The sequence below is a fragment of the Rhinolophus sinicus genome, linkage group LG04, assembly GCF_036562045.2.
Source record: "Rhinolophus sinicus isolate RSC01 linkage group LG04, ASM3656204v1, whole genome shotgun sequence".
NCBI lineage: Eukaryota > Metazoa > Chordata > Mammalia > Chiroptera > Rhinolophidae > Rhinolophus > Rhinolophus sinicus.
In genome coordinates, this window is record NC_133754.1 from 179,482,385 (window position 1) to 179,509,502 (window position 27,118).

The window sequence follows — 27,118 nt, forward strand, 5'->3', positions numbered from 1 at the left end:
AAATTCCAAATAGAGCTGATTGTCCCCTGCCTTTTTCACTTTCAAGGACTGACATGGTAGCTTAAAAGTAAATTTGGATGAGCTCATCTGACTCAACACAAGCTCAAATTCCAAACCTGGGTCTGGTGACCTATCAATGTTTGCCTTTAACTGTCTAGAATCCTTTACCAGATAGCACAATTCAGACCTAAAACGGGGCCATCTGAATATTTCTTCTTGCAAGAGATCGCACAAGCTCATTATCACTAGTCTTTGGGCTTTATTGTAAAGTGTCAGGAGATTTTGTTTTTGTTTTTGTTTTGTTTTGTTTTGTTTGAATTTCTTTATGCCTGAGAAAATGAGTCTGTAGAAAATCAAAGTGTGAAGACTTAAACAAACAGAATTTCCCATATACCTGCAAGGGCCCGTAATGATTTTCATTCACGCAAAGATAATCGATGGGACATTAGTTGTTTTAATTAATGGAAGAATAAAATGGGGGAGGGGTAAGAGGCTGGGCTTCAGCTGAAGCATATGTGGGAAATGACTGTTCCTCACCTAAAGGAACAATGCCACCTTCCCAAATAGCAGTAGAAATGTGCTAATCGGGTCAGTGGAAAGTTGGGCTGGGAGAGAGGAAGGGTCCTGCTGAAAGCAAAGGGCAAGAGGTAGCCATGCTCCCCCTCCCCTGGATCCTCACTGTTCCCCTCAGAAATGTACCCTGTCCTACATCACCTCACAGGAGAGGAACCTTCTTCTAAGGAAGGTGCAATTTGTGCTAGGAGCCTAGTATCTTTTGTGATGGTAAAATAGTGCCAGCAGCTGGGAAGCCAAACGTGGACATTCTTTAGCCCGGGTTAAGGAAAGGCTGGGGCGGAATATGTGTGGGCTTCATAAACAGGGCTGAGAGACGTACTGCGTATGCCAGTTATGGGGTGATCTGTACAGTAATATCTCCAGTGAGTGTGTAGAGTCTCTCATCTTCTGATTGGGGGCTCAGGGAGGAGCCAAGTCCAGCATCTTTAGCCAAAAACCCCTCTTTTTGTTCTGTGGAAATGTTTACCAAACCCCTCCAGTCTAGTCAGCGCTGGCTGGGCACGCATGTCGTTTAGTGTATGTGAAACTCATAAAAGGTTTATGAGAAACCTTTGCTTAGAAACAGAGTTTAGGGGTGTCCTGCTGTCAGAGAGAGATGGCAGAGATGCCTTTGAATGAAGGACTGTGGTAGGAAATTTTTCCAGTTTCAAGTGCTTGTAGATACAATTGTGAGCTAGTCCAGAGAGTTCAGCTGCTTCCTCCCTCATCCCCACTTCTTTCATACAAAATCTTCCTGATTCTTCTTTTAACAAAATGTGATTCCTTGTGTGAGATTATTGCTATTATTTGTGCTTCAACCTAAAAGGCAGCCAGATTAGCAAAATTAGCAAAATGGCTCTGCTAGGACTGGGTAGTTTCTGGGTTAGATTAAAAAGATATTACCCTCAAAAAACTGCTGTAGTTATACCAGCTGGAAAAAAAATTGACATCTTTTTGCAATATTTACTTTTTTTTTTTTTGCTTCCAGGGCAGGTTACATCTTTGTATGGAAATTAGTAGGTGGGGAGATGCAATTACCTATTGTGTATTTTGTTACAATTCTTTAAGAATAATCTGATCTGACAGATTTACATTGTTGACAATATGATTTAAGCAGGACCCAGATACAAACTGTCCCCACCCTAATCAATAATGGTAAATCCTTTTGCTGAGGTGAACAATCTCTGACCTAGTATTCATATTTCTTTTACCAATTCCCTGTAATAAAATTGAACATTTTGTCACCACTTTGAGAAACACTGCCAAACACCTTAAAACACATGTCACACGCCAGCAGCCCCTCATTTCCCTCCTCCGGGAGTTTCTACATCTGGAATCATAATCACAGATAAAAACCTTGACAAAATTGCATCTGAGCACATTCCTCTCCACAGCTCTTACTTTCTCATAACATTTAATACAATATTAATACCAGCTACCAAAGGCAGGGGGGAGGAAAAGGGCTGCCAACCTCCATGTTTCCTGATGCATCATGTTGAAACCTGAAATTCATACTTCGTGTTTCATTTTAAGTTCAGTGCATTTAACAGGGCCCTAGAGAGAGGGCCCGGGTTACTTCCCCAACCTACTCTGCTGACGCCCAGGCAAGCAGTTTCAGAACTGTTCAGATCGCTGCAGGGAGAAAAGGAAGAATTGGGTTCCTCTGCCTGAGACAGGCCAAGCCACTTATCTATCCACAGATATGGGGTTCTTTTTTGAAACAACTAAGGCCCCACTGATTTTAATTTGTTCATAGTGGTGACCAGCCGATCTTCTATAAGGTGTGACCAAGGCAATGAGCTGATTTCATGAAGAGGTAGCCATGCCTGAGCTGATTTGCTGCTGACTGACAGCCTCTCCCATCAATATAAAACAACCCCCCTTTTGCTGATAGAAGCTCACAGGCCTGGGGTCCTTGTGGGATCCTTGTTGAGGATACAGGACTTTTCTGCCCCCCCCCCTGAGACTCAGCTTCACCCTATCTTTTCTTGGAGATGTCCACAACCCTACATTCCTGCACAGTGGCAAGAAATCACCATTCCTCTGCTGTACAAACAAGAGACAGAGGTTAGGAGAGAAGGGGGAAGTGAAGGAAGAATACATTACGTTCCTGGGGACATGTGTAATACCCTGGACTTTCAGATGTTGGTGGCTTTGTTTAGTCCCTGCTATTCTCTAACTAGAACTAGGGTCAAGACAGACCATAGCAATTCCAGGGAGTCCAAACAGCAATGCTCCCTCCCTTTTTAAAATTTAAATATCCAGGTTTCTGGAACAAGTAACCAGCAACTCTAGTAGCACCCTCCTTGTAGAGGGACACACACACACACACACACACACACACACACACACCCTTCCCTAAAGCAAGACCCACTTCAATGAGCAAAGAGTATAATTTGCTGAATGGTGCAACCAGGAGATAAGGAGATATTGCATTCAGAAAACCGAGGCAGGCAACTGGCCCTGTGACTGCAGCCAACAGCTTCAAGAACACAGTCCTGTGTTGGTTTTGCCTCTTTCTTCTTTGCAGTTATTATCCAAGAGGCTTCCCCCACCCCAATCCCCAGCACCGTCCTCAGTTTCAGGTCGTCTATTTCCAGTGCCCAAAGGCGGGCGCAGGTCTGGGACCGAGGAGGGCGGCTCTCCCTGCGCGGAATTCTTCCCTGGTGACTCCCAAATCTGGCGGTTTTTCTGCCTGCCTTTCCCTCGGGGGAGACTCCGGAGAGGCTGCAAAAATCTGGGCGCCCGCTCGCTCGCTTGTCAAGAAGCAAACTGTCTTCACATTCTCCAAGAGCAACATCCCTGCCTAGGAAGAGGAAGGAAGAGGCAAAATAAATAAAGCCAGTTAATGTTGTAGTTAACTTGCAAATCAAGTAAATCTGTTGGTGCCGTATTTGAGAAATAAACCATCAGAGCGTCACAGCAAACACACACTTCTGAACGTCTTCATTTTGATTTAATGGTATATCAGCGTCAACTATCGCTTCCTCTGCTGGTACACACGGCCTGATGCCGCGGGAGGAGGGTGCCCATGTTTATCACCGAGTGAGATGACTAATTACACCTTGTCAATCACCGGCTATGAAGACATAAAACCAGCGCGCACAATGAAGTAGTTGCCTGCAGCGTCAATTAGCTGGCGATTCGGAGGTTATTGCGTGGCCCGGCTTTGGCCGCCTCTAATAACGGGACAGAGCTCCGGGAACAGCGCGTTGATCAATCACCCTCCTTCCGCGGCTTTCGGGCTCCCGCCCCCTCTTCCCCCGCCCGACCCGGCCTCACTTTCTCTGGGCTGCGTGTGCTTCCTCCTTCCGCGGCCCCGGCTCGGTGGCGCCGGCAGCCCCGGGAAGTTTGCGCGCGGCAGCCTCGCAGCCGGCAGCCGGGAGCCCCGCAGCCTTCGGGGAGCGCCAGGGCTGGTGGTCCCTTTGTTGGAAGAGGCGTGGAGGGAGCGCTTTTGTTCTGAGTTAGTCACGGTGGCCGGCTGGAGGCTGCTACCTCATTATGCGCGGGGTCTGCTTGTCTGCGAGGAAGCAGATGGTGGGGAGGTAGGCAGCGGCGAGAGTAGCCAGACCTGAATTCCGTTCACCTGTCACCTCCCACAAAAGGCAGGTTTAAGGGACTTAGGGATTCTCTTACCCTGTGTGGGGAAGGGACGTCGAGGGGCCGCTGTCTCTGGAGCTTCCGAAGGTTCTATTTACCTGCGGGTGCCTGCTCCCCCCACCCCTACCTGCCCCTCGGCTGCGGCTCCTCTCACCGTGTAAATGTCACTCACGTGTCAGAACGTGTGTTTACAGCCTATTCCTCTCCTTGTTTAGTCTCCGCGGACAGGGCTCAGCGGTTGTGCCACATCCCCCAGCCGCTGGGGGAGATTAGCAAAATTACCGGCCTCTGAACCCGGGCGGGGCACCCAGAGCCCTCCCCGCAGCGGGAGATGCATTGGAGCCTCCTGCAGACCCGAGCGCGTCCCAGCCTGACACCGGGAGATAAACAGGCGGGCGCATCCGGCGGGAATCCTGACTGCCAGGGAATTTGGGGTCGGTCAGCGCTGGGTGTGGGCTGCTGGTCGGAGAGGTGGCGACGAAATCGTGTGCTTACACGTATGGGGGGGAGTGAAGAGCCGCAGGGTGTGTTTCCACGTTTCTTGGGAAGCCCGCGGCAAGAGTTACCGAGTGCTCCTCCCCCCGCCCCCAAGCTCCTGAGGCAGCCCCTCGAGTTCTTGAAAACGTATTGCATCCATCCAGCCTGGGCGCGGAGCTGTACCAAGGACAAACGCTCCAGCGTTGTCACAATTTTTTCTACCCCTTGGGCTACCTCCAGATGAACCCCGGTGACTCCCAGATTAGATTTTCATTCCCTACTTTCTTTCAAAGAAAGTGCCCCAGATGCGTCAGTAAAACATGCCTGTGTAGGCGTCCGCGTGCCCGGGCGCGGGCTATGTGCAGGCGCCAAAGCACACACTCTGAACACACGCGCACGCGCATCTTTGCGTTTATGGTCCTTACCTCGCGTTGGGGCATCTGTACATGTGCAGCGTGTACACACATATTTGTAACTTCAAGAGTTTTGCAAATATGCAAAATATGGCCCCCTATAAAGTGCACGCAGGGGTTTAGGTAGAATCGCCTGAGCATGCAATTACACGTATAACGTGCAATTTACCGCTTTACAGATGCCTCCTCCTGCCTGACATTGGGCACTTATACTTGATGTGCACGTGTAGACGCTAGCTCTACCTTCCTGCTGGCTGTGTTTTTGCCAGTGGAGATGAACATGTGCGTTTGCAACACATGAACATGAGTGCATGTGCTTGGGCATTACGAGCACACGTATATGTATGTCTGAAGCTTATGTGCGGTATATGGGAGGTATGATTTTGTGCTGCCTCAACTCTGTGCCCTGTAAGATAAACTGCATAGATTTTAGCTGGCCTCTTAACACTGACCCATCTCCAAAGCAGACCTAGGAGATGGGACTCTGTAACTGACTGGCTCATTCAGTTTTTCCTCTACAATCATATTTTATTTTCAAAGTTTGGTTTCACCACACACCTGGGTATCACCCTTGGGGAGTCCCCAAGAGACTCTAGGTTAAGCCAGAAGTCTGGGGGCTGAGGGTGGCAGTTGGGATTACCCGGTAAATCAGGTTTTTGGTCCTTGGAGAAGTGGTGCAGTCAGGCCGCTGGATGGATCCAATCAACAGCTGGGTCTATGGTATGATGCACCCCAAGGTCAGAAAAGGAGCCTGTGGTTTTTAAGAACCTGCTGATGCCTAATATACCTAGGAGTGGGAAAGTTTTTAATAGAAGATGGATAGGGGAAAGTGGGAATGATGAAAGAATTTGCTTAGTGCCTTCTATGTTCCATTTTACACCCATGATCTTTTCTGTTCACATCCATGTGCAGGGGATGTCCCCCACTATTACTATCAGAACAGGCTAAGGGAAGTTTTAAGTCACTTGCCTAAGGTCAGGTTTGTGTATAAATGGCAGAAGTTGGACTCGAACTCTTGCCTTTAGTTCCTAAAGGCATGTACTGGCACCCATTCTTCCAGGTTGGAGAGAGACTAGGAAGAGAGAGAAATCAGGCCCTGGCTCGCTTGGAGCGTGAATATGTAGGCTGCCCCCCTCGTTCCCTCCACCCCCCGGGGAGTCACAGCTCCCGCGGACTCTGGCCTCTCTGGCTGGACCGGGTCCTCGGGAGGCTTGCGCGGTCGGTCGCCCGCAGCCCGCGGCAGCGTGGAGCCTGGCCCCAAGGCCGAGCTGGGTGGGAAGCAGCGGAAGGCTCCTGCAGCTCTGCCCCCGTCTGCCTTCCCAGGCCTCTTCAGCCGGTGCCCGATGCAGCGGCTCCGGGCCGAGGGGAGACCCGAGCGAAACCTCTTCAAGCATCCTCTGGCTGAGCCTTTTCAGGATGGAGACGGCCAGGAGAGAGGGTTTAATTTTCCTTCCTGAAGAAATCACAGGAAACTGTTCATAGCTTAAAAACTCCAACACCCCCCCCACCTCCGCTCTCCCTCCTTCCTCCCTCCCACTCCTCCCCTCCAGCCTCACCCACCAGCTCCCACCAACTCTCTGCTCTTCTGCTCCTCTTGTTTCTCCCCTCCCTCTCTGGTCTCCCGCCTTCCCGGAGCACGCGCTGCCAGGGCTCGGGGTGCCTGGCGGCCAATGGCGCGGCGGCAGGACGTGATGTCAGGCGCGGCTGTAGAAAAGGCGCGGACGCTTGGCTGGCGCGGACTGCAGAGCCGGGGCTGGGCTCGGCGCGCTCTTGGAGAGCGTTGCGCGCGGCTGGGCCCGCGGCTGGCGGCTCCTCCTCCCACTCTGCTCCTCCTCCTTTTTCCCCTCCTCCTCTACCGCCTCCTCCCTCTCCTCCTCCTCCACCTCCTCCTCCTCTTCCTCCTCCTTCGCTTCTATTCTCCCAGTGGCTCGGCTCGGCTCGCTGGCTTCGGAGAAACCCCTACTCCAGTAGCCCACCCAGCGTCTAAGCGGGTCGCCTTGGGCTGAAGGCGCCCTCCAGGGAGGGGAGAGGTCCAGGCAGCTGGGCCGCCGCGGGCACCTAGCCGCTCCCGGGTGAGCCCCGACCGCTGCCGTCGTCGCCTCGGGCAGACTTTGCGCTCCTGCTTTGCGCCCGGGGCGCCGAAGCAGGGCCGGCAATGCCCGCGGCGTGAAAGCGCCCGCGGCGGGCGCCGACCTCTGCCCTTGTCTCCCCCTCCTTCCCCCCAGCCCCGTGCCCTTGTGACCCTAGCTTTGGCGCCGCCGCCAAGGCGCCCCGCGATGTAGCTGCCCCCGAGCCTCGGCGGGAGGCGTCCTGGCCCGCGGGCGCCCAGGGCCCGGAGCCCGGCCTGGGGGCGCAGCCGAGCTCGGGCGGGGCCGGGGCCGCGGTGGCGATGCACCCGGCCCGTTAGCGCCGGGAGCGCCAGGCAACTGAGGCGGGGGACAATCCCTCCCGCGAAGGAGCCGCGCCCCCGGCCCCGCCGGTCCCGCCGCGATGCTGTTCCACAGTCTGTCGGGCCCCGAGGTGCACGGGGTCATCGACGAGATGGACCGCAGGGCCAAGAGCGAGGCTCCCGCCATCAGCTCCGCCATCGACCGCGGCGACACGGAGACGGTAGGCGCACGGCTGCGGTTCGGGACCGAAAGCTGGGACGGGGCTATGTCGGTCTGCGCCTCTGCTCCCCAAAGTTTGGGGGCACTTTGGGAAGAATCCTTCGTGCCGCACGGGACTGGGCTCTGGTGATTCGCAGACAGGATGCAAGGCCCAGTAGCTCCTGGCTGGGGGGAAACCAGCCTGCTGGGGCAGATAAGGGAAACAAGGTTGAAACCTAAATTTTAGATCCGAAGGGTGGAAGAGAGCATTTCTCCAGAAGTGGGAGCGAAATCCTTCCTACCCATGGCTCGAGATGGCTCCCTTCTCACTTCGCTGGGCCCTTGGGTTGCCAGCCCCGCGCTCTCCTCCACCACTGGGGCCCGGCTGCCGGCGGTGTCCGGAAGGGCGAACCAACTGGGAGCATTGGGGCTCCAACCGGTCTGGGCTGCTCCCTCCTCCCGGCATTCGGGGTTCCCTCCCCAGCACAACTTCTGGGGTCGAAGTCTTCTGGGCCAGCACTTTTCGTTGATCGCGACCAGAGCCGCCTGGCCGCTGAACTTGGCCAGGCCAGGGCTCAGAGTTCAGGCTCAGGCCTGGATCTCTCGGAAGGAGTCCATTCTGATCTCCACACCTGGCTTCCCCGGCTCAGCCCCAAATAGTTAGTTTCTTGCCTCAGACCTCCCTGGGGACCAGACGAGCAGACGCTGCCCAAGCTGGGCCCAGAAGTGACCTTTAGAGGCCGAGGAGGTGGGGAGCACAGACAAAGTTTCTCTGCTTGGAAAGAAAGAGCAGCAGCCCAGTGCCTCCGTCTTCGGAGCTCTTCTTCCTGGGTTAAACCGTCTCAGCCTGTCAGCTTGGTTAGCCGAAGATTTGGATTGGGCCTGTCCGCACTCAGAGACTGTGAGGGTGCCTCTGCATCCCAGTCACTATCTCCCAGGATCCTGGGACCTGTGACCTGCCCTGGCCTAAACTTTTAGCTTAAGGACCAAGAGATCACTGGGGCTGAAGGCTGGAAACTCTTCTGTTTCTGGAGAGGAGTCTGTGGAGGGTGACTTTTCATGATCATCTTACCCCTTTTCCTCCGGGCCCAGCCGAGAAGCTCCTGTAAGAAACCGTTTGGGGAGAGATTTTAGAGGTCTTGACTGGGGCTGCCTGAGTCCCCAAACACAGCCTGAGACTTTCTGGGGAGAGGGCAGAGGGGACAGGATGGGACAGATGCCAGGGGTGATCTCTCCAGGCCAGCAACTGGGCCTGGGCCTGTGGCCGGCTTGGGCTGTGTGGACGGGCCTGGGTTCTGAGCCTCCTGGATATGGGCTTTTTGGGGTGGAGGAAGCTTACTGCACACCCTGGCGGCTTCCTCGGCGTTTAGGGCTGGCCCAAGTTACCGAGGGAGCTGCGGGTGCCCGTTTCCCCGCAGCCGTGGGGTCGCAGGCTGACGCAGGCGATGCCGTCTTCCGCCTCCCTCCCTCCGCAGACGATGCCGTCCATCAGCAGTGACCGCGCTGCGCTGTGCGCCGGCTGCGGGGGCAAGATCTCCGACCGCTACTACCTGCTGGCGGTGGACAAGCAGTGGCACATGCGCTGCCTCAAGTGCTGTGAGTGCAAGCTCAACCTGGAGTCGGAGCTCACCTGTTTCAGCAAGGATGGAAGTATCTACTGCAAGGAAGACTACTACAGGTAGCCCCCCACCTTGGGACCCACTGCCTTTCAGGACTCCCCATCTCAGAATCTTGCCTGTCTCCTTTCCTTCCAGTCCCAAGGATGGGTTCCCTACTTAGGTCCCACCTTCTCCAAGCCAGCGTAAATTGGGCGACAACCTCTTCAAACAGCAATTTGGGGGAACTCTTCGAAAGGTCTGTGAAGTGTAGGGATCCAGAAAATAGCAGAAGCTGCCCTTTTATGACCTTAGACTATAACTAAGCTTGGCTTGGGGTGCTTGAATCCCCCTTTCCCTTTGAAGTTTCTTGTGTCAACCAGAGGGAAGAGAAACAGGCACCCCCAAACCCAGGAAGCCTGGCTAGTGTGGAACAAAGTTGGAGGGAGAGCTGGGAGATTGGATGAGGGCATTTCCAGGTCTTTGGTGGAGATGGGAGTGAAAGCTGGCCAGGATTGAAGAACAGGAATCTTCACTAACAGGCTCCAAGTTCCTTGAGTCCAACTCTCTGAGTTTAGGGTTAGGGTTTGTTTATATATTCTCCTCTTTCTTTCCTTGCTTCTGTGTTTCTTCCAAATTACAAAGGTCTGTGGGATTCCCAGGTGCTGGTGTGGAGGACAGGGGTAAAGTTTCAAGAAGGAGAAGTGGGGAGTTTCTCCCCTACTCCCAAGTAAAGGCTTTCCTAAGGCTTGCGAGGGCTCTGGGTAAAGTAGAAGCCTTTGTAGACGTGAAAATGGTTAAGGGGCGCTAAATTTCAGGGTAGAACCAGAGCTGGGCCAAAATCCAGTCGCCTGTCTCCCCATCCTCCAAGTTAAGACCCAGGTTGCCCATTTTGAGGAGAGGATTTCCCCCCCCCCCCGTGGTAGTAGCGGCACCTGGCGAGGAATATGGGGGTACCCAACCGTGTGTCCCCACAGTCCCTCCCTCGATGGTCCCTACAGGCGGTTCTCTGTGCAGCGCTGCGCCCGCTGCCACCTGGGCATCTCGGCCTCAGAGATGGTGATGCGGGCTCGGGACTTGGTTTATCATCTCAACTGCTTCACGTGCACCACGTGTAACAAGATGCTGACCACCGGTGACCACTTCGGCATGAAGGACAGCCTGGTCTACTGCCGCTTGCACTTCGAGGCACTGCTGCAGGGCGAGTACCCCGCGCACTTCAACCACGCCGACGTGGCGGCGGCCGCAGCCGCAGCCGCCGCAGCCAAGAGCGCCGGGCTGGGCGCAGCCGGGGCCAACCCGCTGGGTCTCCCCTACTACAATGGCGTGGGCACGGTGCAGAAGGGGCGGCCGAGGAAGCGCAAGAGCCCCGGCCCAGGGGCGGATCTGGCGGCCTACAACGCTGGTGAGTGCGAGGCGCACCGAGCGCCCCCGTCGGGTTGGGGGAATGTGCGTGGCGTCCACCGCCGCGAACCAGAGTGAATCTCAGTGTGCAATATGTATATGGACAGCATTCTGGGTGCTCTAAGCCTTAGTTTCCCCGGGACCTAAGCACCGTACGACCTGGCTGGAGGGACATTAGCCTCCTGGGCTCCAGAGCGTCCGGCCTCGGCTAGAGCAGGACCAGAGGATGCGTTAGTGTCTTGCTGCTCCTCGTGCAGGGGCTCCATCGCTGAGAAATTTTTTTAGATGCGGCTTTTTGGTTGGGGCCTTCCCCTCACTTTGCTGGGCAGAAAACGCAAGGATAGCAAAGCCAGGTGGAGCCCATATCTAAACAGGCTCTGGGTTGGCGCGGTTGAGGGCGGGAATTGGGACGATGGGTGACCCAGGGAGGGCAGCGACGGTCCCAAGAGAAAGGACTGGCGGTGGCTCGGGGCACCGAGCTCGGCTTAGCGTGCGGCCGGTGCTGTGAAATGTCCTGAGGGCGGCAGGGTCGGGAAACGTGGGCCCTGGAGCCTTTTGAGCAAGGGCGGGTCGTTGTACTCGGCCCGATCTTTCTGCTCCGCCAGGACTCAGTTTTCTCCGGGCTCCTTTCTCCGAGTTCCGGGCGCCAGCGGGGCGCTGGGATGAGAGCTGAGACCCTCGGAAGCCGGCACCCGGGGAAGAGACCCGAGTAGGCCTGGCCTTGCGCCGGGATAGGGTGGAGGGCTCGTTTCGCATTTCCGGCGTCTTTGAACCCCAGGCCGTTGCCGGAGAGGCTCTGCCCCCTCCAGCGCCCCTCCCCACTCAGGACAGCTGCGGAGGTTTTGGGGCCCGGCAAATTGAACCGTCAACATCTGCCCGAAGTCTGCACCGCCGGGAAATGTTTATGACTCCCCGGGCTTCTGAACTACATAGAGTTTATTTGCAATTACTTTGTTTCTTTAGTTTGCGACAGAATCGGATTCAGAGATTTTGTGTTCTTCCTCCTTTTCCCCTTAGTCTAATGCACAAGTGCAAACAAAACAAAACAAAGCAAAACAAACCCAGGACCGTTGTGGGGGGGAGGGCAGCGGTGGGGAAGAAGTTAGGGTTATTTTGATCTTTAAAAATCTGAGCTGGCTGGGGAGAAAAATAAGGGGCGGGTGCGGTTCCCCTGTTCGCTGCAACGAAATCGCTTGTTGGAAGATCGTGGGGCGTGTGTGTCTCAGTGTGCCGAGCTGGGAGGAAAGTCTGGTAGATGGCGAAGCGGCCGCAGACAGGTCCACGCCAGCTGTTTATAGGTTCGTTGAAGGCTCTACCAGAGATACCGGTCTCCAAAACTTCCATCCCTCATCTCCCACCACTCTGAAAATAGAATAAACGGAGTCCAGACCAAGTCCCCCAAACAAAGCCACGTCTATTTATGAAGTAGGGTCAGCCTCCGGTAGGAAGCAGCGGGCGCTGGGCTCCAGGGTACATGGAGGGTGTGGAGCCGGATTGTGTTTTCCTGGGGAAGGCAGGATCGCAACCGTGTTTGGAATTGAAAGGTTGAAGGCTCAAAGATTTATTTGTGCTTTTTGCTGTTCCACCACCTTCCTTGGCAAGGCCGCACCACACGGAGCAAAGAGATGTGGATGGAAGCTGAGTTTCAGGGAAGCTGGCACCTCTATAAGACATACCCCCTCGGGTCATCTCCTCCTTTTCTCTTCGGCCCCTCTTTCTTGTGGCTCTCTCGCTCACTATTTCTCTCTGCGTGTGTCTCTGTTCCCTTCTTTCTGCCCTCCCCCGCCCCCGCCCCCCGTGGGTGTATCTCTGGTCTGGCTTGGCCCGGGCTTCCTGTACTGGTTTAAACCGCACGCAGCTCCTCAGCAGTGGCTGTGCGGCTCGCTCATTCGGGGCACCCAGGACCAGGGTGGGAAAAGAGGGCGACTCCCTGGCCGCATCGCCTGGGCAGGCCTCCCCCGGTCTGGCTTCTGTCCTCCTCCTTCCACTCTGGAACGCGCAGGAGAGAAATGGCCGCAGCGTGGGCCGTGGGGCGGCGGGAATTAGAAAGGGGGAGGGGGACACTGGAGGGTGAGACTGCGAGCGGTGTGTACCGGCAAGTGTCTGTGTGTGTTTCTGATTGTGAGGACACGAGCTTGTTTGTGCGAGTGTCCCGCACCGAGGGGCCCAGCCACACCGACTCCTGCAAAGCCCATCGCTCCGGGTGACAGTGCGTGGAGGAGCGCCCTTATTAAAGGGCGGTGGGCTCGGGCAGAGTGGAGAGCGAGAGCCGTCGGTGCGCCAGGTCCGCGGTTTAGGGAAAGGCAGCCGAAGCCGCGGGCCGCAGGTCGGAAAGTCCTTCCGGGGCGGTGGCCACGGCGGCCCTCTTCTGGCTGTCCCTCAGGTCCGAGAGCGCAGCCCGGGTCCCGGAGGCGGAACTGAAACCTCCCCCCAACCCAGAGTGGGGCTGCCCGCGGGCCAGGGGTGCGAGCAAGCCGGCCGGAGCCAGCGAGGGGCCCGCGCCGCGCACTTTGCACCGGGGTTTGGGCGCCACGGCCGCGGGAGTCGCGCGCGGATCTGCCGGACGCCCGGGCCTCCCCCAACCCCAGCTTTTTGTGTGTGTGTGCCTGGCGGCGTAATTACTGATTTGATTCCAATCCATTATTTAGACAATTGAACCTACAATCTCGTCTTTAGTAAAATGAGGCGAAGTCAGATTTGATTACAGGTTCAGTCCCAGCGACAAGAGCTCGAAACCCGATGGGTTAATAACAGATCACGAGTAAATTATTCATGATTTTACGAGCTCTTTAGCTCCATTGAATCGGCCTAATTGAGAGGAAAAAAAAAAAAAAGGAGAGAGAAAGCCTGGTCCTTCCCCCTCCCCTCAGCCCCTCGCTCCTCCCCGGATCCGATCCTGGGGAATCGCGACCCGGCCCCGGGCGTTGGGGGCGGGAGTGAGGGGGCCTGGGGCACCGGCCAAATCTGGGCCTAACTGCTAACTCCCCCGCCGCCTTGTTCCCCCAGCGCAGCCCCCTGCCCCGGCTGCTGGCGGGCCTCAACCTCCCTACCGGCTCCTTTTTCCCCTTCCCTCCTTTTCCCTTTTCCGCCACTCCCGGCCAGTAACGGATTCAGAATAGGCCTCTCCACAGGGACTCGGTCTCCTTGAGACCCGAGGTTCAGTTCAGTAGCCTGGACCCTCCACCACACATTCCGCCCTATTTCCGGGCCTCACTGTCCCCTCAGGCTTGCTCCCTGTCTCTCCAGATTTCTTTCTGTCTTTGTAACTATCTCTCTCTGGTTCTCTGCGTCTCCACTGCTTTCTTTTCCTCTGTCTCTCCTCTTCCCCCACACCTCTATCCGTCTTCCCTCTCTACCCTCTCTCCTTTTTTTCCTTTTCATTCTCTTGGTCTTTTTACCCCTGTCTCTCTCCTCTTTCCTTTCTGTCTCCTTCCCCCCGAACAACCTCCCCCCATCTAGGCTGCTCTTGGGGCACATCCCTTGGGCACAAGGGGCATTGGGGTCCCCACGGAGCTCATTAACAGCAGCAAGGCCCTGGCGGGGGCTGGGTGGAGGGATGGGCCCAGAGATCCCCTGTGGGGAGGCCTGCCCCACCCCTCGTGGAGCTGGGGACTGAGGGCTAGAAGAGGGTTGCTCTCCTGAGGAGGGGGCAGGGCAGTTTCCTTGGATCCCATTTGGAGTCATTTTCTGATCCCCTTTAAATGCTGGACCCCAGTTCTTCACTTTGGGTGCTGTCAGTGGGAGTAGTCTGGGTGGGGGACTTGGGTGTCTGGGTGCCTGTGGGAAGGGGCCCTAGAGGGTGTAGCCTCTAAGAACAAGACCTGTATCTTGCAAATTCGTTCTGCACGGAGCTACTCCCAGTGGGGCAGGGGGAGGAGAAGGTCACCAGGAAAACGGGAGTACTTCAGAGATAGTGTTGTCAGAGAAAATGCAGGATGCCCGGTGAAATTTGAATTTTGGGTAAACAACAAGTAAATTTGTAGCGTAAGGGTCTCCACTGCAATATTTGAATTTTAAATAAACAATGAATGTACATATATATATATATATATATATATATATATTAGTTTAAGTGTATACCATGCAATATTTCAATTTTAGGTAAACAACAAATACATTTTTAGTGTAGGTATGTCCTGTGCAATATTTGAGACATACTTATATTAAAACATTTTTCATTGATGATCTGAAATTCAAATTTAACTGGGCAACCTGTATTTTTATTTGCTAATTCTGGCAGCTCTATTGTGGGCATATGATGAGGCACGGATATTCCAAGTTGCCCACTTTCGGGGAACTGAATTAATCTCCTAAGAGGCTTTCCCCAAAATAAGACCTTATGTGTGTAGTGGCTTGGGATGTGACAAGGAGATCTTGGAGAGGGATACTGGGTGTCCCAATCAGCTGCCAGGTTGCCAAGCAACTTTCTGAGGCCCAAAGTTTCCACCCCTGTCCCCCACTCCCAGTGTCTTCCAGGCATTGGCAGCCAGGCCCCAGATGGGCCCCTTCTGGATGGGGACAGGTTCCCCAAAGAGTCATGCTTCATATTTGCCAGCCTTTGTGGTCTAGTGGAAAGAAAAGGCAAGGACTACAGTGAAGAATCTAGACTCAACTGTTACCCGTGGTATGGCCATGTGCACATGGCTTCATTTCCCTTAGTGTTATTTTTCTCATCTGTAAAATGGGATGAATAGCAATAGCCACCCAAAGGCATATCCTAGGTGTCAAATACATGTTAATTTCTTCCTCCAACTTCCTTCCTTTTCTGGTTAGAACTCTGCCACTCTTGTGAGATTTCTGAAGATTGCTTAACTTTCCTGCCTCGTTCATCCTATTTGAAAAACTAGGAAACAACTGCCTCACAGGGCAGTGGTGAAGATTAAACTCCAAAATACAATATCCGACCTCCGGCCCAGTGCCCGAGGCAGGCCCAGGGGTTGTACAGTACCTTTGGTGTGGGAACTGATAAGGGAGAAATGAAAGTAAGTGGAGAGATGTCAGCCAGTGACCTCCAGGTGCCTGTTCCAGACACTGTGGGGGAAGACCGGTGACAGCCCCCTCCTTAGGGAGTGAAGGGGAAACAGGAAGAGTGTGGGCTCCGGAGTCCCTGCACTGCTGGGTCCTCAGTCCTAGTCAAGTGACTTCCCTTTCTGAACCTCAGTTTCAACGTCAGTAAAAAAGGCGAAAGCACTACCTGACTCACAGGGTTGTTTTGAGGATTCGATGAAAATGTACCTGTAAAACCCTTTAGCACATCACCTGGAGTTAAATAAGCATCAACAAATTACAGCTGCTGTTGTTATTATTCATTTTATTATTATTGTAACATGGTGGCTCAGAATGGGTTTTGGATTCTTCTAGAGCTGGGTTTGAATCCACCATTTCCCAGCTGAGTGACCCTGGGCAGGTCACTCTCCCAGGGCCTCAAATTACCCTATAAATCTTTAAAATGGGGATAATATCTCTTATCTCAGCGTGGTGAGGCACACGCAGTGTGGTTCCGAGGCTAGAAACATTTGGTGGCGGGTGAGGCGGGTGGGCTCTAGGCAGTGTGTGTATGGGGTAGGTCAGGAGGTTCACCTGCTGCCTCTGTGTTCCCTTCGCAGCGCTGAGCTGCAACGAGAACGACGCGGAGCACCTGGACCGCGACCAGCCGTACCCTAGCAGCCAGAAGACGAAGCGCATGCGCACCTCCTTCAAGCACCACCAGCTTCGGACCATGAAGTCTTACTTTGCCATTAACCACAACCCCGACGCCAAGGACTTGAAGCAGCTCGCGCAAAAGACGGGCCTCACCAAGCGGGTCCTCCAGGTCAGCTGGGGTCGGGGCTGGGGTTGGGGGGTATCCGCGGCAGCTAGGCACTGGGGCAGAATCCCACAGCGGGTGGTAGAGCTTGGGAGGACCTTCCACCCTTTGTCTGCCTTTCTCTTTTGTTTACTTTTCTCTTTCTCCATCTCTTCAGTTGTCTCTGTTCGTATTTCAGTCTTTTCCCCCAATTTTACAGTTTTTTTCTCTCCTTCAGTTTTTGTGTTTCATTTTTTTCTGTTCTGTGTATCCCTCTGTCCTCTTTGTCTCCACACTCAGTCTCTTTCTTGCTAGTAAACAACTCTTAGTTGCTGTTTATTACTCAAGTGACACTCAAATATGTTCATATTGTAAAAGGTTCAAGCATTTCAGATAAATCCAGAGACACCCCACCCACCGTGGCCCCACATCCCAGGCAACTAACTGCTGCTAGTCATCAGTTCCTTCTGCTTTTTGCTCTTCACTTGCTTTCTCCGGTTTGTCTCTTTCTTTCGGTCTCTCTTTAGATTTTTCTTCTGTCTCTTTGTTGTTTCTCAGACTCTTCCAGAAGCAAGGCTTGGTGAAGGGGAGTGCACGTGGTCAGACCCCTTGGGTGGGCCAGGGGGGGCTCTCTGGGGTCTGCCCCCAGGAAGCTGGAGGAAGTACCTGGGCCCTCTGAAACTGAGCAGAATTGCGCTTGTTGTCTATGAGGGTGCTTTCCTGATAGAGAGAATCCAGAGCTTTCACCAGATTTCCCAACGCGTCTGTTCGTCACCCCAAAGATGTTCAAAACTGCAGTTTGGGGAGTCCCAGGCTCCTGCATGAGCCTAACTCATGGCAGAGCTTTGGGCTAGCACTTGTCAACTCTTCAACTCTTCCTTTTACTTAATGGGCAAGGCACTTCCTTCCTCTGAGCCTCAGTTTCCTCATATGTGAAATGGACACAAAAATTATCTATGCTGCAGGCTCATTGGAAGAGCCATTGAGATGATGTTAGGTGTCTAGCACAGTGGCTGAAACTTAACTGCCCAGTGGACGGGAGCTAAGAATAACATTAACTAATCAACGAACTGATATTAACTAGTATGAAAGATTATTCTGGTCACTGGACTTCAGTGTCCCCATTCATGCAATGATAAGGTGGGAGAATATCTCCCTTTGTAGCATGCCTAACCAGTTTTTCCTCAGAACGTGTGCTCCTAGGAACAGAAATGCACATTTTGGGGTAAGAAAATTGACAGATGATTTGACCATGGTCTCACAACAGGAGGGGAGGTGCTGGAATTCTACTCCAGGCCAGTCTGAACTACCTTTCAGACCCAGGTCGTGAAAGATTGAGGGCGGCGGGCGGGGAGGCTACACCGAGGGGGTGAGGGTGACGGTGATGGGCAAGGAGTGCCGAGCAGCCGCCCTAAGTTTCCCTACCAATGTCAGGAAAAAAAAAAAAAGAAAGAAAGCATTTTGGGGGTGACGGCAGTGGCAAGATGGGACGGTGACACGGGCGAGGGTCCCCAGATCTCTGCGGAGCCGGGAGTCCGGGCTCGAAGGCCCGTTTGGCCCCTGAGCATCGCGCGGGAGTCTGGGGCAGCTTGGTCTCCGGCGGGCTCGGTGACGTAGCGAGGGAGGCGAGGGCTGGCCAATGGGGTGCTGATGCGCCTCCCTGCGCCCGCCCCGCCACCACAGCGCTGGGCGCGGGCCCTTTCTCTCCGGTTTGGGTCTGTTTTGCCTGCGGGTCCTTCTGGCCTGGGCTAGAGCGGAGACGGGACGTTGATGCGACCGTCCTGGTCTCAGATCCCGTTCGTCCATTTCCCTCGGACTTGACCTTCTTGGTGTTAGGTCGGGGGACCTTTCTTGGCATCCCTTTTGCTCCTCAGCCCTGGGCGATTTTGGACTGAGGATCCTCGACCGCAGCCTTTTCTCTGGTTAGTAGGAAACTTTGTCTCTTCCCCTATTTAGATGCCCTTCTGGTGTGTTGGTGGGGCGGTCCTGTGAGTCAAGCCCACGGAGCAGACCAGGTCAGAAGCAGGGATTTGGAGTCAGGCGGAGCTGGATTCAGGAAGACCTGAGTTGGGTTCTGCTCTTTTACTCACTGGCTGTGTATCTTGGACAAATTAGTTACCCTCTCTGAGCTATAGATTTCTGATCTGTAAAATGGGTACCATTGGGGCACATATCTCTCCCAGTTCTCCAGATTAAGTGAAATAGAGTAAGTGTCCATAGCTGAGTCTGAATTTGAGGGGAGAAGCCAGTCTCTGTTGGCACTGGTGAGGCAGGAGGCTTGGTTACCTGATTTAGTAGCAAATCAGATTTCCAGCATAGTTCTCCTCACTCTTTCATGTGACCAAATATCTCCAGGCCCTGGGGACACAGAGATGAATGAACCAAAGTCCTGGTCCCGAAGAAATTCAACTATGAGGTTTAGAGACAGACCCACAATCTGTTTCCCATAGTATGATGGGTTGTGTGTGTGTATGTGGAGGGGATTCTGTGGGAGATCAGGGGAGGGACCAACTACCCTATGTGTGAGGAAAGTTTCACATGGGGGCCCCGGGTGAATGTTTGCCCTGTCCCCAGCTCCCCTAGAATCCTGAGCGAGGGCCTCTCACTCATGCATGCCCCCTCCACCTTGGGGACTCAGAAAAGCCAGGACCATGGGACTAGTTGAGGGAGAAAAACACTGACAGTTATGGTGTATTTACTAATCAATAACTATTTATGTGTTGTACTACGTGTCAGGCACTTTGAAAGGCCTGTGAAATACATTTTCTCATTGAGTCCTCACTATCAGATATCATGATCCGTCCTCCCCCAGAGGACATTTGAGAACATTGAGGCCCAGGTGATTTCCACTTGCCCCAAGTCACACTTTTGCTAGGAAGTAGCACAGCTGGATTCAAACCCAGTCCCATCTGATCAATGGGCATAGCTCTTTCTCCTCTAAGCCAACCCAGCAGTGACTGCCTCTGAGTGTGAGTATCATTTAGGGTCTGTATGTTGTTGGGGGTGGGAGCGGTCATACCTGTAAGGCATACCAGACCACTTTCTCCCTCCTCCCAGACCTCCATATCTCCTGCTGAAATCCTTAATATTCCATAACAGCACAGCTACTCATGATTACACAGTAGTTTGCAAAGCATTATCTTTCCAGCCACTCATCTACTTTTACCTTAATGTTTTCCTGCCCATTTTATAGATGAAAAGCTTAAGACCTAGGGAGGTGAAGTTGATTTGCTTGACGTTATAGGAGCCGGGCATCGGAAGGGAGGGGCTGTCTCCCAGGTGGCCTGACTGCTGATGGGGCAGCTGGGAGAGAAGGAAGGGATGGGAGCAGATTTGGGTGAGGCAGCTGGTGGTGTGACTTTGGAAGATAGCAAACTGGTTCAAATGCTTTCTGACTTACCAGCAGCATGATTTGGGCACTTTAACTTTCCTCTCTGGGCCCAACTCCTTATCTGTGAATTGGAGATGATAATAGTTTGTACCTTGAGGATTCCTGAGGATTGAGACAATGAGTGGGAAGTCTCCAGCGTGGTACAAAGTAAGTGTTGTGAAATGGTTCCTCATCACTTGGGTGCCCCCTGCAGGTTGTGGTCCATCTCAACCCTTCAGAGAGTACATGGCAGAAGCAGGTTGAGGGTGAGGCTGTGTTCCCAGGGTAGATGATGTGTGTGTGTGTGTGTGTGTGTGTGTGTGTGTGTGTGTGTGTGTGTAGGGGGCTCCGGCCTATTATTGAATCCGTAATGCATAGGTATCATCTACATGCTAGTCCTGAAATACAGTATCTCTGCTGGAATGTGGAGTCAGCTGACGTGAGGTCCAGACTCAGCTCTCCCACTTACTCTCTGAGTGATCCTGAGCAAGTGACGTAACTCTCTGAGCCTCGGTGGCCTTAGCTTTAAAATGGAGGTGATAACAATACTTCACTAGGTGGTTGCAAGGAGTAAATGAGATAAAGTGTAATTTATAAAGTATATATTAGGGACTCAATGTACATTCATTTCACATGCATTTACATAGCAGGGTTCAATCTACCAACCTCTTTTGTACACATTAAAAAATTTGTCTTCATTTTGCTGATGAGGGAACTGAAGTTCAAGGAGACAAGGACTCTTGCCCTGAGTCTCACAGCTAGTAAGTGATGAAGCTAGGAGTCACGCCTAGGTGGGCCTGATTCCACGGCTCTTTTCAAGATAACACAGTGCATGCATTGTGGTTCCCCCACCTTGGATCTAGCTGCGGAAGGCAGCAGGACAGATGGGGGAGAGGGAAGGAGTGGGTCAGAGACGCCTTGTCTTGGTGGGAGAGCAGGAATCCTGTTGTAAAGCCCTAAGTGTATAAAAGTGCTCAAATCTGTCATCTTCAGCAGCATGACAACCACAATACTGACTATCCATCAGTGAGCAAGGTGATCAGTAGACAGAATGGCCCTTTGGACAGAGGTGCATTAAGATATTGAGCTTCACACATGTTTGGAGACCACTCCTCAGTACATCAGGCCTCTCTGAGTCCCTTCTCTTCCTTTTTGGGGGAGAGGAAGGCAGGCAGAATGTTAAGATGCCCCAGGCTTGGGGAGCAGGTTGGTGAGCTGATTGATTTGGATGGGTGAAGGTCTCCTTAGAGGTTCCTGGTGTGCCTTTGAAAGAAAATACATTTTAACCACCAACAGTTTAGAAACATTCTTCAGATGATGAGTTAGTCATCATTAATCTGTGTGGGAACTCAGGAGCTGAGCACATTCGCTTATTCAACAAATATACTGGCCTTCTGCCACATTCTGGGCGGGGTGGGAGCCACTAAGGATTCAGCAGTGACCTAGGTTGTGAACAGGCCCGGCTGGCACGTACACTGCAGAGGGGAGACACAGGTGCAACAAGGTGTTGTGGAAATAATTAAAATGGTGATATGATTAATCTCTGTATTTTTCTCTATGTATGACATATCTCATACTAAAAATATTTTTTTAAATGACTTCAGGACCAAATTAAGTTTGGGAAATGCTACAGGTTGACTATTCTTGTCCAGTCCAGTCTTGGAGATTAGAGCATGTCAGTATGAATACAGGCATTGAGAAATCTTGAAGAGAGTCAACTTGGTTTACTCTAACATTTTGCAAATTTATGTGGCCACAGACCCTTGTTTAGCTCTTGACGAAAATAAAATAGAAATGCTAGGAAGGAAAAACACAGGGCTGCAATGAGAGCATATAACACAATGACCTGACTTGGCAAAGGAGGTAGCTTCCCTGAGGAGGTGAGGTTTAAACTAGGGCCTTTGAGCCTTCGCTTCCCCATCTGTAAAATGGGGAGAGTGAGCATTGCTCTGCCTGTTGTTTGCACAGGGCTGTGGGGAGTATTTGATCTAGTCACCGATGGTCGATGCTGGATGGAGTTTCATAGGTGATTTGGCCTGAATCTCTCATTTTAAAAGAGAGGAAACCAAAGCTCAGAGAGGTGGAATGACTCACCCAAGGCCCCACAGCAAACTAGTTGTAGTCCTGGGGCTAGAACCAAGGATTCATGATGTCCAGTCCAGTGCTTATTATTTTGGTTCCTTAAAGCCTTTTAAATTTTTGTAAAATGATAGACCCACCATGCAGACAGTTTAGAAAAATAAGGAGGAAAATCACCCATATAAGAGCACAGGAAACCAGTAATCCAGGTATGCAATTTAGAGGTTAAGTAGTGAGTCAGGGCATGGACCCAGACTGCCGGCATTCACATCTCAGCTCCAGCTCTTTGGTTGGGCTCTGTGCCTCAGTCTCCTCATCTGGCAATAATATTAGTGCCTTCCTTATAAGGCACTGTTATGGCTCAATATGTGTAAAATGCTTAGAACTCTGCTTAGACAATGCCTAGCAGTTAGTGAGTGAATAATATTTGTCATTATTTTTCTTATGAAGTTTCAATACCAGAGAACATAATTTTTTGAATTCTTTTTTTCTCACATAACATTTGTCATAAGACATTTCCTCTTCGACTGCGTGGAGTGGCTGTGTCATGACTTCTGCTTGCCCTATTTGGTCAGACATTAGTTTGATATTATATGTATTTTAAAAATGCCACAGTGGACATCTTTGGTCATGAAGCTTTGGCTTTTGTCTGGTTTTTTCAATGACCCAGGAACGGATTTGTAGGGTAAAGTAGGTTTCCCACTGGCCCTCCTGGTTGAATCCGGGAGGGGATTTGTGAGGCAAACAGCCTGCAGGGCCAGTTTGTACCTGAGGAAAGGACACAGATTAATGTGGGCTTCCTCATTCACTCAGGACTTACTGGGGATACCCTGTGTATCAGGCTAGGCACTCCCTGCAAATGAAGAGAGAGGGCTGTCGGTTTCAGAAGATGGGTGGGGAGAGCAGCTCACCTCCTTCCTTACTGCAGCTGCCCTAGAATTCCAGGCAGTAGAGTTCGTGTGGTGTGGTCCAACACTCTTGTTGGGGAACAAGTGGGGAAACCGAGGCAGGTTGAGAAGTAACGGATTCATGCAAGGTCACTTGGCTGGTCCGGAGCAGAACCAGAACTGGAAGCTACATACAGTGCTCTTTTCACTGCACAGTTCCTTCTCTGTTTGTTCATTCATTCACTCAGTCGCTGACTCGCTCAGGAACATGTGGTAGGGAGAGCATGGACTTTCTATGGCAGACACCCTGGATTCCTGATTTCCAGTCTCAGCTAGGCCTCTGTGTGACCTTGGGCAAATGACTTCACCTCTCTGAGCCTCTCTGTCTTTAAATCTATAAAATGGTGATAATTTATCATGGAGATCACCTGTGACTGCATATTAGAGGGTGGAATGATGCCTGGCACTATAGTAAGAGTCGTTAAATGTCGTGTTATTATTACTATTAACTCAATGCATATTACTCATTCTTAATCTTTGCCGGTCCCTGTGCCATGTCCCCAGGGTCATGAAGATGACTCAGACAGGGTCCCTGTCTCAACAACCACAGGAGGGGACTTTTTGAAATACCTGGGAGAGAATTCTGGTGAAGCCCCACTTAAGGTGAAAAAAACAAACCCAACACAAAACCCCACAGCAGCCGCCTTTTACCGTGTTTCCCTGAAAATAAGACCTAGCCGGATCTTATATTATAGTAAAACAAGACCGGGTGTCATGTTAATTTTTGCTCCAAAAGATGCATTAGAGCTGATTGTCTGGCTAGGTCTTATTTTCAGGGAAACACGGTAGTTGAGTTGTTGATTTTCATCCAGCAGACCCGGAACTTCAGACCCAGTAGAGCAGAGAGGTACTTGTGGAAGATGGTGTTATTGTTTACAAGCCACTGTTAGGGGCAACAATGGAGAAAGCAAACAGCTGGCAGTTAACTGGTTCCAGTCCTTCCCAAGGGTTTGGCACCTCGGACCCATGAGCCATGCTCCACCCCTGGGGCTCCCCTCTCCAGCTGCTGCTTGGACAGATAGACACCAGGCCAGGACAGTGGCAAAGGGTGGCACCAAGGCTCCAGCTTTCCTCATCCGACCGGCCGTAAAACTGGGGAAGTCACCTCTTTCTGAGGACCTCTGGGGCTTTCTCCATCCATTTTCTCCATCACTCATTCCCTGGGCCAGCTGGACACAGAGTCTCACCCGGATAGATTTCTGCAGGCTGGACAGGGAAGAATCCTCCACCCCAAGAAGAGCATGTGGAGGATGGTTTAGAAGCTTGGGGCTTATTTTCAGGCCTCCAGAAGAGGTGATGGGCTTGCTTTGGGCACAAGGCCAGGGAAAATGTGCTTTCTTCCTGGGAAGATCCAGCATGCTGGAGAGAGTTTTGTTTCCTGGCTTCACAGGGTCTGTGTCTCCCTTCTCGCTATGGGATTCTCGCGGCTGTGCTTTTAATTGAGCCCAAAGTGTATCAGGCCACCAAAAAGGCGGTGTGAAGCCACAGGCCCCAGTAGTTAGGGTGGTTCCCAGGGGAGGGGAAGGCCAGGCGTTGGCCCTTCCCACCCCTGTCTGAGACACTGGAAAGACAGGCAGATGGAGGCACATCTGGAAATTCGCAACTGGACACCCGAGAATCTGCAGAATCCCCCAAGGCCCTGTGTTTTATGGGGAGGCTTCTGGCGGGTGTTTTCCTCACGCACAGGGAAGTGAGGGGGCCCTGCCTTTCGGGCTTCTTTCTTTGGGAGATATAGCCCCCATTCCTACCCCCATCCTCCACAGTGGCCTAGATTTCTTAAGCCTTTCCCAAAATATTTTGAGGATCCCTGGGTACAGCCAGATCTCTCTGTGCAGTTAGGTAGGAGGGCATTCTGGGGAGGGGGGTTGTGTGGATGAATTTCTATGCTCATCTTCATGAGCGTGTAAAGTCTCGTGTGCAAAGGTGTGGGTGTGGATGCGTGTGTGTGTCTGCGCTACAGGAAAAATGAAAGTAAACCCTTATTCTGTCTTTGTGATATTCTTTTCATACTTGGTTCATTTCCAACTGTGCAACCCATCCCACCTCCCTCAAAAGCAATACTGGGACATGGCAGGTTGGGAGAGGAAATCTACAGGTCATAGCTTCCTTGGCCGTGCTCTACTCTGGCAGCTGTTCCCACTCGGCCCATCCAGCCCTGAGACTGGAAACCAGTGGTCCAGGATTCTAGTCCTCTCCAGCTGATGGTGGGGAATAGGATCAGTGTCTTTTTCTTCCTCTTAGTAACTCTTTATTGACTGATTCCTGTGTTCTTTACACCATTCTAGTATTTCCCAGGCTTAGTGACCATGAAACACTTTAAAGATTGTACCAACAAGAACTTGGGGGATCTATTGCGTGCCTAAAGGCGACTGCTGAAAAAGTGAATCTTTCAACCACTAAGAAAAACAATCAAGATTTGGTTTGCATGAATCTTCCAGAACCGCGCAGTCCAAAAGAAATGCAACATGACCACATACGTAATTTTACATTTAAAATTTTCTAGTAGCCACATTAAAAAAGCAAAACGAAATTGGTAAAGTTAATTTTAGGAATAGATTTTTAGTCCAGTATATCCAAAAGATTATCATTTTGACCTGTAATCTGCATAAAAATTATTATTGAGATATTCTACCTTCCTTTTTTTTCATACTAAACCTTCAAATCAGTTGTGTGTTTTCATCTAGCGACTAGCCACATTTGGGCTAATCCCATGTGAAGTGCTTACTAGCCACATGTGACTAGTGGCTGCGATATTGGAGAGGGTGGCTCAGCTCTGGAACCTTCTAACAGAAAGGAAAACCCAGTAATAGCCAATGAAAGAAAAGGACATTTTTATTTTATTAAGAACAAAATATTGTCAGCGCATCTTTTCGTTCATTACCCCGCCCCCTACCCCCATCCCCCTGTAAAACACCGATTAGCATCTCTGAGTTAAACAGTCCAGGGAATGCTCCGCTCGCTCCGCCCTTCTCACCTCCCTGCCTGCCTTTCCCTAACCAGCCCTTCCCTCTCGCCCCACACAGGTCTGGTTTCAGAATGCCCGGGCCAAGTTCAGGCGCAACCTCTTACGGCAGGAAAACACCGGCGTGGACAAGTCCACGGAGGCGGCACTGCAGACGGGGACGCCATCGGGGCCAGCCTCGGAGCTCTCCAATGCCTCGCTCAGTCCCTCCAGCACTCCCACCACCCTCACAGACTTGACTAGTCCCACCCTGCCAACTGTGACGTCCGTCTTAACTTCTGTGCCTGGCAACCTGGAGGGCCACGAGCCTCACAGTCCCTCACAAACGACTCTTACCAACCTTTTCTAATGACTTGCGCCTACCCCGCCCCTTGCCCCACAATTTCTTTAAAAAAGAAATTATCTTTAGTTGAATTCCAAGTGTATTTTAAAATAGAGGCTTTGAGCAACTAACTAACCACATTTTAGGATCTCGCCTGGAAACAGAGGAAGAAAATAATTGCGTGTCCAGCTAATGCAGTGGTGTGGACTGAGGAATTACTTGGAAGATCTATCTGCGACACAACATTTGTGTCCCTGTACAGTTTTGGGGACTGAGCGAGGAAAAACAACAAATAATTTAAGTTGGCTAGAGCTTCTGTATTTTCAAAGACTGCCACGTGCCTTAGGAATACTGTTTTATCTCCATACTTTGGACGACTTGTTCATTTTTCTCTCCCTCTTTTTCTCTCTGTATATTTATGATCAGAGCAAAAATGTAAAAAAAAAAAAAAAGTTTGTTACTTTGAATAGTCCTAAAAAGAAAAAAAGAAAAAAAAGGAAAAATCAAACCCCCTCCAACGGTCACTTCATTGTTTTAGAATTTTAAGGTGGAAGTCTGTTCGAATATCAGAATTTGTAAAATCTAACCAGTAATAAAACCACTTATTGAAACTAGTTGGTGCCACTGTTGTTTAGTTGGGTGTGAAATACATAGGATTTAGGAGTCGTGCTGAAGCCTAGAGATAAATTCCAGGGCCTGCCTTATTTATCTAAAGTATTTATTTATAATTCTTTATAAATATTTATTTATGATATTCATGGGGCCCCTCTTCTGTGCCAGGCTTTGAGCTGCTCGTTGAGATTCAGAGATGAAGTCTATACAGCCCTACCCTCAAGCAATTTAGAGTGGAGGCAGAGACAGACAAGAGATAATCTTAACACGGCATGAATATGTGCTAAGGTATGTAAACAAAATACCATTAATTCCTTCATCTGTTCTTTCAAATATTAAATAAGGATGCCCTTCTGGATACTTGCATGATCGAGGTCAAAGGTCATCACACCTGCCTTTTCTGCTCTTC

The 27,118-nt window shown here is 51.7% G+C and overlaps 1 protein-coding gene across 4 annotated transcripts in view; it reads left to right on the plus strand.

Moving 5' to 3' along the window:
• LHX2 (LIM homeobox 2) overlaps positions 1-26,711 on the plus strand; it is a 31,796-nt gene extending 5,085 nt beyond the window's left edge. Inside the window, exons 1-6 of one of the 4 annotated variants that reach the window (XR_012495935.1) lie at positions 6,715-7,655; positions 9,109-9,311; positions 10,206-10,633; positions 16,239-16,444; positions 25,099-25,290; positions 25,837-25,945. Coding sequence is in view for 3 of the 4 variants with exons in the window: in XM_019728526.2 (XP_019584085.1) it covers positions 7,536-7,655; positions 9,109-9,311; positions 10,206-10,633; positions 16,239-16,444; positions 25,837-26,124 (1,245 nt within the window). In the remaining variant the exon portion in view is untranslated. Of the gene's footprint in view, positions 1-6,714; positions 7,656-9,108; positions 9,312-10,205; positions 10,634-16,238; positions 16,445-25,098; positions 25,291-25,836 lie in introns of those variants that run through there. The other 3 variants (XM_019728526.2, XM_019728527.2, XM_074330992.1) reach the window with 3 other exon arrangements.
• The last annotated feature ends 407 nt before the right edge of the window (positions 26,712-27,118 follow it).